Source organism: Halyomorpha halys, unplaced genomic scaffold (assembly GCF_000696795.3).
Source record: "Halyomorpha halys isolate HHAL.00 unplaced genomic scaffold, Hhal_1.1 Scaffold247.1, whole genome shotgun sequence".
NCBI classification, from domain to species: domain Eukaryota; kingdom Metazoa; phylum Arthropoda; class Insecta; order Hemiptera; family Pentatomidae; genus Halyomorpha; species Halyomorpha halys.
In genome coordinates, this window is record NW_027111361.1 from 1,206,357 (window position 1) to 1,218,684 (window position 12,328).

Here is a 12,328-nt window from a genome sequence, read left to right on the forward strand (position 1 = left end):
TAGAGGGGTTAAAAAAATATGAAAAGGCTTAATAAAGTGCGTATAGAAACAATTTGATACATATCCAAGACTGTTTGGCCTCATCTTCAGAAAAACATTTAAGACTTAAAATGGTCATTGATGATAATCCAGCTCATTATACTTGACACCACGAGGTTTCGCGAAATAATTTGGGAATGGGCCATTTACGGATGATAAATGTGTAAATATAGAAAAGAAGAAAAAAGAAATTAAAATCTTTATTGAACAATGTACACAAGTTTTAATAATCAACTGCCAATAAGGAGTATAAAAATAAACATCTGAGAATAACAATGAATTTTGTCAGGTATTAAAATTAAACTATATTCAGCAATAATACTGAAATACTATCAAACCTTAAAATAATAGACGTGAATCAATTAAGTTATTCTTGGGTATATATACATGAATTAGTCAATCATGGCTCATTTTCTTCATTTGTTGGTTCAGGACGACTTCGGCATATCACGGAAATTCTTCTTGTTTTGATAATTTTATTTCCTTGGAAACAGCTGACGTCATTTGACAAAATTTCATGTGTAAAATCGTACCTAACTGGTCCCCTAAAAATATAAGTAATTATGAATAAAATATTTAAAACAGTAAAATAAAATATATACTCATACCTCATAATATACAATGATCGCCTTTTCAGCAATACGGAAAACGTAAATTTATTCTGTTCATTACAAAACCGCATGACAGAATCACTAAGTAAACTCGCACCAGCTATTGTGTTTCCACAAAACTAAAACAGAATAAATAAAAATTATAAATTTATTGGTGAATATCAACGCTATTAGTAAAAAAAATCGCGTTTTCGGCCGTTTTTTATTGAATTTGTTTCATAATGTTTGTTTGAACAGGAATCCAAAACAGGTAAAAAATAATTGTACATTGATATGTTGAGTTGAATAAAAATCGTAAAAGCTGTTTTCGATAAAAGTCGGGAATATGAAGAACAACCTTATAGGTGGTTAGCGTACACTCACGCAAACAATTTGGTGAGACTCGGTTAATCAGACTCAGAGGACCTTTCACTTGTAATTCCATTGGAAACTCAGATTTGAAAATTTTCACTATTACAATACTTCCCTTATTATATAATTCATATATACGCAAGTGAAAGTAAATAAGCACATTAACAAAAAAATATTATTAATTCAAATGAAATACTTTTTAACTCTTTATTTGCTCACGTATTTTTTTTTTTTTTTTTTTTGTTTGGTTATATTTTAGATAAATATTGCAAAATAAAAAAAATACATTTTGAATATAAATCGGAAGTAGTGGAGGGACATGGGTCCTTAATTATTCGGCGGATAAGTCCATTTTTCAGGAAGTGGGAAAAATGGAGTTTTAAAGGGAAAATCAAGGTTTTAAAAGGTTAAATGGGGTTTGAGGAGTAGAAAGGGAAGGGAATGGGTCTGAAGCTCATTGGGAAGAGGATCGTCAAAATTTTAGACTGGATAGTACGTGCAAGATGTGAAGCCGGTGATGGAGAATAGCCTTAAGACTTTCCACCATGATTTAGGATGTGGAGCTTGAAAAAGGACAGTTTGGAAGTTATTGGTCTTAACACGACGTAGAGAGGACTGGATAAGGTTTGAATAAATATTTAGAGTTGGGTACGCCTGAAACTTCTTCTAGCAGCATCTTTTTTTCATCAATTCTCGAATTTCGTCATTTCTCAAGGGAACTTCTGATGGTAAACAATTTAAGAAATGTTAGATTAGATGAGGGACACCACACAACCTCATCAATTACATAAGAGGAATAAATCAGTTCAATAGAACAGGATAATGAATCGAGTACGGGATCCATGGTTTCTGGGATTAAAGAGTCGAGATTGCGCCAACAAATGTTTTAGGGACAAGAATGGGAGTAGGCTGGTTAGAGTAGATTTGAATTAGATCATGGTATGATAGGAACTATGCTGCATTTTGAGAGGAGAGTAAATTTTGGTGGGAATCGATAATAAAAGATCAATTAAGATGTCAGACAACTGAGTCTGATAGGTGGATTAGAAATTAATAGGCCAAGGGAATACACTAGGTGCACCAGGTACTTTTTTCAAGAGTGTCGAATAGGAAGTTTGTATTGAAGTCACAAAGATTAATAAGGTTACTATGTCGAGGAGCATGAGTAAGAAGAGAGGATTCAAAATTTGGATTGAATTTAACTTGAGGAAGGCGAGGACGATGTAGAGAAGAGTAAAGGGGAATATTTTAGTGAATTAATACTATAGGTACGAGTCATCAGAAGGAAATTTGAAAGGGATTTTGACCCTCGAGCTATCACGAACAAACAAAACAACTCCTCTACCATTTAAGCCCGTCCGATCATGACGAATGAGTGTAAAGTTAAGGATGGCTACAGAAGAAGGTGTAGTGACATTGCTACTATATGCTGACCTATACTATAACTCTTTAAGACCTGCAAGAACCATTATGGACCAACATGGCGTGATCTAGCTGCTAAGACATGAACTACGATCATCAGACAAACGTAGAATATTAATATATGTTTATTTATTGTAAATACTTTAATCCTATACTTGAAATAACCATGTAATATATTTTAATATTCTTAAATGTATTATTTGAATTATTAAAAATACATTAGACCACGACCAAGCAAATACCTTTGTAGCGACATGCTACCTGCTGGTCTAAACTGTAAATATTACAGCCACCAAAACCGCTAAGGCCGGCATGACGCAACCTACCAGCTGACACGGGAACTACTACTAACTTGCGACAAGCAAACTCCGTATATTAATATTTGTACTGTTCACTGTAAATAACTTAATTATAACATGTAACAACTATATAAGACATTGTAATATATATTTAAATTTATCATTTGAATTAATAAAGATTCCAATGCTGATCCACTGAAAGTTAACGTTTTACACGTAGTACCTCTCGATGGCGTTTAATATACCAGAGACAAGAGTAGGACAAAATCGTCAGGTCTCAGTGTGAAATTTCGCTAGACGAAAAACACCTCCTTAGGAGGCAGAGGATACCAATTTTTATAGTGGATCAGTAGTTTCTAGTGCTATATTTTTTGAAATGTTTATTGACTTTTATTTTTCTGGATTCTCCTCCTTCCTTATATCCTTTCGTAAGATCCGGCGGCTGGCTACCCTCCGAGCCTACATACCCCTTCGTATCTACAGGAATAGTACTAGGTAGAAATTACCTTCCTGCAGGACCTTCCAAGTACCCTGTAGGACGAGGTTACCCCCCAAAGAACTTATTGTTGGCACCTCATCCTTTTAATTGACCTCCTAATCAACTACCTCACCTATTTGTGAACACGCATTGTCGAGGCCTTTTGCTCAAGAGCACCTGATTTATCTATGATGATCTATTGGAGGCAGATTTAACACAACCACTTCGACACCTTCTATACTCCAATCTACCTGCCAATCCACCACCGGTCCAGTAGAGAGTGAATCGGTAGAAGTCATCTCTACGCTTACATAAATTCATTCGTCGTTCACCAAACCGAGACTCCCCGTTGTGAAATCAGTTTTTACTTTCAAGAGATGTAGCACCTCATTTTTTGACTGGACGAAGCGGACGACTATCGACGGTGGTCGAAGGTCATATCCTTCTTTTTAATTCCACAATTTCAATCTCTTCATTATTTAGTTTAATGCCCAGGACTGCTCCAAAGGACAAAACTATTCCAAAAAAAACTTAGGCAATTCCGTGATCTTCACGGGAATTCCCCTCATCTCGAGAGAATGTGAAATTTGGGCATGCTCAACGTTGTTTTGCCTAATCCCTATACTTTAAATGTGGTTTTTCAAACTTCAAAGTGTTAAAATTATTTCGTCCTATTTTTTTTTTCTCTTTCCTCTAGCGACTTGGCATTTTCGCATAGTCCACCTGATTATTCACTGAGCTTTTTACATTTTTTATGCTATAATAGCCCACCTCGGCCAGTAAAACAGAGATTCTTATCACTAGTATTCTTCTCAATACTACGACTTGGTATGTCGCTATATTACCTGTTTACTGGCTTGACTAAGGGCTCACATGTCCGGCAGAACCACTTTCCTAATCAGAGCAATATCAATTTCTAATTCAATTAATATTACAGGTTTTATTAAGTGATATACTTTTTGAACTGTCAAGGTCTAACCCTAGACGACAGAACATATTAGTTCATGAAAAAATTCAATTCTACAAAAACATATTGATACGGATCAGGTAATAGGAATATAAAAACTGATGCGAAAGATCATTACTTGTTCCCTGGCTTCATTTGCCAAAGTGTATCCGTTCAATTATACCTTACTACTCTTCACGTACAACTGTTACGTTCATGGTGAGACACTACTCTTCATTTTCAATTATCTTCCATCTTTCATTTCGAAGACAAAACATTATTTAATCCTTGACTCAATCAAGAAGTATTTTTAATATCCGCAACTTGTCTGGGTTAATCAAGAAACTAATAGAGTGCTCAACAGTAGAATAAAGCAAAGGGAGGGAGTTAAAACAATAAATAGTCGTCTACACTTCCATACTTCCGTCGTCTCTGCTAACAAAATTTTACCATAGATTGTAAAACCTATGGTCGCCATTTTTTGTTTTTGTTTATAGTTATGCGTTTATATTAGTTCAGGCTTCCCGAAAGATATATCATAAATTTCACATTTTCTACTCTTATAGGAACAACTTTATTTCGGCTCATGAGCATATGCTAGGTATCCTTTCAAGAGAATTACAAAAACCTTCCAAATCTTAAGTTTGGGTCTAAAAGCAATTATCAATATTTAATATTTGTTGAACAAATTCGTAATTTCCAATTCAGGATCTGCCATTAATAAACACTGTAATAACGAAATTTTTCCTAAAATTGAGTGACAGACAAATTATCGTAAACACAATGGCTCTAAATAATGCTAGCTATTCCAAGACTCACTTCCAGGAATAGCATCATCTTAGGTCAATGTATTAAACGTGTACCTACATATTTCTCGAATGGTTCTGAATAACAAAAATACGATTATCTGATTATTACCAACTAAGGTATGTAAATTTTCCCGTGCTTTAAAGTAAATAGAGGGAATGTCCAGCAATGTCGCTGTTCATTCACGTACTTCACCATCTTTTGATAAACAATGTGCGCTTTTTTTCCTATTTTCAGAATTAAAATTTTTTACTGCTTTATTGGCATAACGCCATCAGCATGAATTAAGACTTGAGTAGTTAAACTGAAAATATATATCTATTTTCAACATTCCACGCAAGAAAATTATAAACCGTAAAGTGCGTTCTGCAAACGGAATGATATGTAATGAATGAATTCATTGTCATGCTAATATCCCGTTTGCAAATAAGTTGTATTCGTACTTTAATAAATACTAATTAAAGTATCAAAATTCATTTTAGTCACTAAAAATGCAGAACTGAGTTGATTAGAAGGCAAAGAATGGGAATAGAAGGTATTTTTCTATTGTCAAATAATTATTAGTTAATTCATGATAATTTCACAATTACGCTAAAAACTGAGGCTTAAGCACAGGTAGATAAAAAAAATCTCTTATTCGTAAAATTGTAAGTTGCACTCCTTGAAACCTCACTCCCTCAATTAAATATACCTGTACTACTACAACCCATGAAGTGTCTTTGGTTCAGCAGTTGGTAACGATGTAAAATGAAATGCAATAAAACATAATTTTATTCTGGGATGCATTATCCCTTAAGATAAGTACTTAATGTTCAGAAATACAGGTACTTTGACCAACGGCTGATTTCGTAAGAATCTAGTACAGCTGCAAATTGTTTTTCACAAACCGTAATCACTTTGTATTGGCTGGGTATGCCTCGAGAAGGTATTTCGACCCAAGAGACGATAAACGACTGATACAACAGAATAAATAAATTATCTGCCACAACCTATCTCAAACACTTCCAGTGCCTCACCCACTTATCTAGCCCACTCCCTAAACTTCTTGATATTAGAATAAATACTAAATAACTATAAGTGAACTTTATATATGCAGAGGCGTGTTAAGACATTCGCCGGTGGTAAAAACAGAGTGGGTACTATTATCTACCATTTTTACGAGATTTGTTTAAATCACAAATAAATAAAAAATCTGTAAATATCAATGAAAAATAAAATTGCGATTACAAATAAATTATTTTTATTGATATTTACAACTGTAAATAAAATACAACAAGTAAATTTGAAGTAAGATCATAATGGCATTATGATACAGGCATGTAGAGAAACTACCCATTGGTAGCACTCTAAAAGCATTTTTACAAAATAAGGTCTCGAGGCCATCTTCTTTTCAGACGCCTCAGAGGATTGTCAGGATGAAAGAGGAAGCAAGGTTAGAAACTAATGGGTTTGAGTGGTTAGGGAGTTTATAATGGAATGATTGATATCTTATTAGGGCTAGATCAGTTATATAAGGAACATTAAGGTCTTTATGGATGATTTTATTTGTGACAAAGTAAGAACATTTAAGGATTTTAGATTGGATACGAGAGGAATTCGAAGGTTTAGTGGAGTCCCAAAGCTCAACACCGTATGTCCAGATAGGTTGTAATAGTCAGAAACGTCGTTCAGTTTCCTGTCTTTTTAGTCTTGTTGAACAGTGATAAGAGCAACATTATTAAAGTATACAGAAGGTTAGTCGCCAGGTTTACGACGAAGAGTAAAAATGATTTGATGGAATTTATTTTTATCCTCCAATTTCGGTACCATTCTTCGAGGGTTGTGATTTGAGACTGGAGAGTTTGGGATACAATCAAAGGTTTATTGTTAACTGCGAGCAAACATGTGTCATTGGCATACCTGGTGATGATAGTGTTAGGATAGGTTGGGATATCAGGTATATAGACTGTGTAGAGGATGGGACCAAGGATACTACATTGAGGAACACCAGCGGACTGAGAGTAGAGGGATGAATAGGAACCCAAATAATTATAAATTCAAATACATACGTTTATCTGATCATAATAAAATAATTTTCTCAATCGATTTATTTCATAAAAACTTTGAAATTTGTATACATTTTTATACTTCTGTTTTCAATTCCATCCCCTAATTTCGCTGACGCATGCGCGAAAGTATTTTTCCTTGGCACGTCTATATTTTGAAAACGATCGTCCGATTTGGCCCAAAGTTTTGATAAGTGTGAAAATGTTACAGAATCAATATTACCAAATTTCATCTCCAACGTTTTCTTACATATATTTTTATTTTAAATTTGTTTATAGATTTTCTGTCTTTTCAGTAGTCTTATGGCACCCACGAAAATATAGCACCTTGAGCTGTCACTCTTTTCAGCTTTCCTGTAAATAACTTTTTCTATTTCAGTTTTTATATCCAATCCTATTGTTCAGTAGTTTATTGGTATACTCCGAATAATCAGAGTTGGAAAATGAGGAAAGTTATAGAATATTTATATCAAAAACAACCTGCAAGATTTAACCATTTGGTATGGGAGGAAGAGCTCCTTCACAAAAGAATGACTATCAACACCTCCAAGAGCAAGGTCCTAGTTCTGCAAAATGAGGTTGAAGAGGATGTCCAAATGTGACAAGGAGGTACTTGAAGTTGAGTAGGGATTTACCTCTTTTTGGGAAAGTCATTAGTAATGCCTTGAATATTTACTTGAAAGTAGGAAATGGGATATCCAAAGCCAAATATGTCTATCACCATATCTGCAACAGCATAGTGGGGTACAGAGATGTTAATATTGAAACTAAAAGGCATATATATACAAGTCAGTGGAACTCTCAACCCTCACTTATGAAAGAGAAAGTTTGGACAACTTAAAGATGAAGAAACAGTCTAAGGATTAAAATATAACCTAAAGCCAAAGCATTTACATCCCTCAAACTATGAACAATAATTTACAGAATTCGCTCAAAACATAACAGCAATTCAAGTTTACAAAATGTTAGTGAAAAAAAAAAAGATGGGTAAATAAAAAAGTAGAAGATTTTTCATAACAGATACCTAATTATTTTTTGGAACACTTTATAAATGATTAAACAGTAATCAAACTATGTTCCTGTGCGGACAAAAATAAAATTAACAATATGTTTCCACAAACTATTCTCTGTCATAACTCTGCCAAAAAATCTACTATTCAGGTTTTTACTCTCTTAAGTATACAGAAGTCAACTGCTGTTTTTACTGACCTAAAATTTTAAAAACTACAATAATAGTAGGGAAAAAAAGGTATTTGTATCTTAATTTACCTAAATTAATGTGATCTGCCAACTTCTGATATTAGCCATCAGAAGTCAGATAGATCATAAATATCTTTGCATTATTTTATCTTTTTTTTTTTTTTTGTAAATAATCTTCCCCCTAAAAAATTCTCAAAACAAAAAAAAAGAGCATTTAATACTAGATTTAGGACAGTAGGTGGGCCTGTTATCCAACAAGTGCATTCTATTATTTGGGTTAATCAGTAATTTATAAAATTATTATAGATTTAGGTAGATCGCGGCTGTTGACTTCAAAATGAAGAGACTCCGAGGTCACTGTCAGAGTAGATCAGGGCCTCATTAACTAGTGGTTCTTATCAACACAGATCGAATAGATAAAATACATACGAGTGGCAGTCTTAAAGCATTAAGTACCATAAGGAGGAGCTCGTTTCAAACAATGATAAACTATTGTTGATGTTAGGTCAGATGTTATATAAATAAAAAAAATTTATTTTCAAACCTCTGACACTTGATAAATGCCTGCTAATTTCCACGAATTAAATCACATTTCCTTATTTAAAATCTTCATTTGGATATTATCCGTAGAGGAATAATCTCCAAAGCTGTGATGTTTAATATTCATAAACAATTTATACAGTAAATAATTCAGTATAAGACAAAATCAATACTAATAAGTAAAAAAAAACTAACTTATAACATAAATTAAATGACAACTGAAGTTTACACATCCAAAACTACCTCTTCAACAACTTAAAGGACCATATATGCAGTTTTTCTTAACTTATGGAAAAGGATTTTTAATTCTATTTTGTTCTAATTATAATCATTATCATCATTACTTCAAGTTACCTAAATGAATTGTATTTCTGACCTATCTTATCTGCTGTAGCAGGGAATGACTAGTGTTATTCTTGACAGGATTGTAAACAATTTTAATTTTTTTATTTTGATGTTAAATTACATGATGGTACTAGTTCTTAACTGCTACTACAATGTGGCAGTTGTGTTTGTACTCACTTGAACATAATGAAAAGTTTTAATTCTAAGCATTATTATTTTGAAAAATATATTCTCCCATTATATCTCAAGATTAGCAAGCATAAGTGCAATGCTGTGGACCAATTAAGGTAGTAATAATAATAATGCTGATTATGAGTATAAGTTAATCCACACCCATCCGCCATGTGGTTCATGGGAACAGTTACCCATAAGATGATTACCAAAGGATAATTATACTTAACAAAACAAAGAATATTTATAAAAATAAATCTGCTTAAAATCACAATTTCGAATAAAAATAGGCTACTACTTCACAAGGGCCACTCCAACGAGATAGATGGGTGTATACCCATGTTAATAATATACAATTTAAAATATATTATACTACTCCCTAATCATAGGTTTCCCTAGATAATTAATTTTTGTCATTTCAAGTTTCACAGCAGTTAAGTTATGCTCACTAAAGAGGTCAACAAAAAGCCTTTTCAGTTTACCAGGGGACCTTAATCCACAAAAATATAAACCAATTAATAGTGTCAGCTCATAACCAACAACAATGGTTGACTATTTTGCAACGAGTACAAGATGGTATATTATTGGGCTGTTTGTAGCAGAGAGAGTTAAGGCCTCATTCTTAGCAACCTCAGAACTGTAGCTGCATCTATTTAAATCTGACCTGGAAGGTGGAAGGGATGACTTTTAATTTGTGGCGGTCCCATAGAAAGAAAACTTGACCCTACCACCATAGTTAAAACAGGTTGGTTACCTGTAGATAACCCCCCTGTATGTTAGAAATGACCATAGGAAGTATATATATCACAGTGACAATTGTGAACTAGTACCATAAATGATTTTAACTTTTTAAAATATTAAACAGGGCAGAAAAAGTATAGATAAAATTTTAATTATTATTACCAATGAAAAGAAACATATTTTACTCCACTTCAACAAAAAAAACAACATAATTCTCCTGTTATGTATCAACAAACTAAAGAACTGATTATTATAAACCATCTCATATCGAACCCTATTTGAAAAAGGTTAAATTTGGAACTACAAATAAATAGCAAGGCACAATGTATTAAGGACATGTATGATGAAAATACCTTAAACACAAAAACAAGAACTTCATACCCTTATGCTGTCAATGTGCGGTTTAATATAGCCATTTTCTGCAAGATCTAATATATGCGTATGAGGCAACGTCGAATCATTTCCAAATGCAATACATTTTATCTTATTCAATATTGCGGAATTAGATTCATTCCATTTAAGTCTTTCAGTTTCTCTAAAGCCATGAATTGCCTAAGAAATTTGAATAACAAAATCAATAACATGCAATTATAAAACAATAAAGAAAATAACTATCAAAACACCAACATGATCCCAATGATCATACTGATATCGAAGACGTTTCATATAGGGCTCAATTTCCTTCAAAAGGCTTTTCTCTTCACTTTGAGACAAAAAATCATTAATCACTGATACATTTTCCATCGCCAACTTCTTATTGCTTTCAGCAGGTTCAGTAATGAACTCAAAAATTTCATCCCCTTTAACTTCAGGTTCATTTTTAGTACTAAAACATGAAGTTAGGTCTAACCAAGTGGAGGAATGATAATATGGAATAAATACATTATAATTAACTAAACCAACAGCCCTACTCTTTACCAAATACATTGCGAACAATTAAAGGCTTTACTTCAAAATAGTTTTGAAACCTTTTAAAACTCGATTCCAAGTTATAAACTACCAATGAGGTAGTTTTTTATAACTCCCATCAAACTTTTGGTTTATTTCATAAACTTGGATTTAAAATAAATAAACACACGAATATATTATAAACAGATTATCTAAAATCAAAGTGTATCCTAGAAGCACAATATAGGTAAGTTGGAATAGAAATACTCAAAAGTATGGAGAATCCACATTTGAAGAACAACACAGTGAAGTAGTACAACTCATTAATAGTTGTACAAAACTCTCTTTACTCTGCAACTGGTGTACGAAACAAGGCTGAAAAAAGCATAAATCGCACAAGCAAATATCCAATATTTCCAGGGTTCATCGGCATAAAGTTCAAATACTTTAATTCTTTTAGGTTCGTTTTTCATGGATCGATCCTGATCCTTTTTTTTTTCTTACACCAAAGAAGGCATTTCTGCCATTTAATTTCGCAGTATACTTCAGCTTTATTTACGTAACTCAAGTCTGAAATTAAGTCTGCCGTTGCCGTACATGTAAATATGTATTCGGCGGTCATCTCACCATCTCCACACAGGACGCCGTCGGAATACTCAGGCACTCCTATCCTCTTCAGCTAGTGCCGTAGATAGGCATGGCCAACCTAAAGCATGCCATTGCCACCGCTCTTGGTAAAGCCAATGAAGGGCTCTTCTTAGGGTCTAGCAATTGCACAGTTCTTGTCCCCACATTCTCCTTTACTTCATACAGCGACAGAAAAGGCAGTTCTCCAGATCAGGATCGACCTGGAGAACTGCCTTTTCTTAGATCTGTCAACATTGCTGCTGCACCATTATACAAACCAAACAGCAGTCACCAGAAGATCTGGGAAGCGAAATAATGCTTCCTATGTCCTTCTTGTTTATCTATTCGAAAGAGGCACAATTACAGTAAGGCGTGAATTTCGTTAGAAACTCTAACATATCATGTTCTGTTGAGAAATTATAATATGACTGATCAGCTTAGCTGGATTTTAATACCAATATAGTAATTGGCCCAGAATTCGTTATAGTGGAAGGAAATGATAGAACTAAACCTACCTATTTACCTATCTGTTCTTTTAATATCTAAAATAAATAATCGGCAAACTTAAAAAATGACGAATTTGATTCGTTAACAATCAACCCAGCTGCCCCCAAATACCACTTAGGAATTATTCCATCGAGATTAATTTTGGGTTATAACAAGTCCTGCAGACTCTCCCGTCAAAAAAATACCCACTCAGTACCTTGACAATAACCTCCACTTTACCACCCGCTCTTGGAAAATCAATGACCCCATCATAACTGCAACCGTATGATTGCACTGTCACACTTTCTTTCTTTTTTTTTTTTTTTTTTTTT

General features: G+C 33.5%; 1 protein-coding gene across 1 annotated transcript; it reads right to left on the minus strand.

The window, feature by feature from the left end:
* Nucleotides 1-223: 223 nt before the first annotated feature.
* LOC106680161 (alpha-ketoglutarate-dependent dioxygenase alkB homolog 7, mitochondrial) lies at nt 224-10,965 on the minus strand. The gene is made up of 4 exons (XM_014419674.3): nt 10,623-10,965; nt 10,377-10,547; nt 648-769; nt 224-584 (listed from the first exon to the last, which is right to left on the minus strand). Exons 1-4 carry the CDS (start codon nt 10,920-10,922, stop codon nt 440-442), a joined length of 738 nt encoding a protein of 245 aa, XP_014275160.1. The 5' UTR covers nt 10,923-10,965; the 3' UTR covers nt 224-439.
* Between the last annotated feature and the right edge of the window lie 1,363 nt (nt 10,966-12,328).

Coding starts and splice junctions, on each gene's coding strand:
- LOC106680161 (XM_014419674.3), bottom strand. CDS start 10,922: ATGTATTTGGTAAAGAGTAGGGCTGTTGGTTTAGTTAATTATAATGTA. Junction 10,548..10,622: donor AGTATGATCATTGGGATCAT/GTTGGTGTTTTG, acceptor CAAATTTCTTAG/GCAATTCATGGCTTTAGAGA. Junction 770..10,376: donor CGCACATTGACAGCATAAGG/GTATGAAGTTCT, acceptor ATTCTGTTTTAG/TTTTGTGGAAACACAATAGC.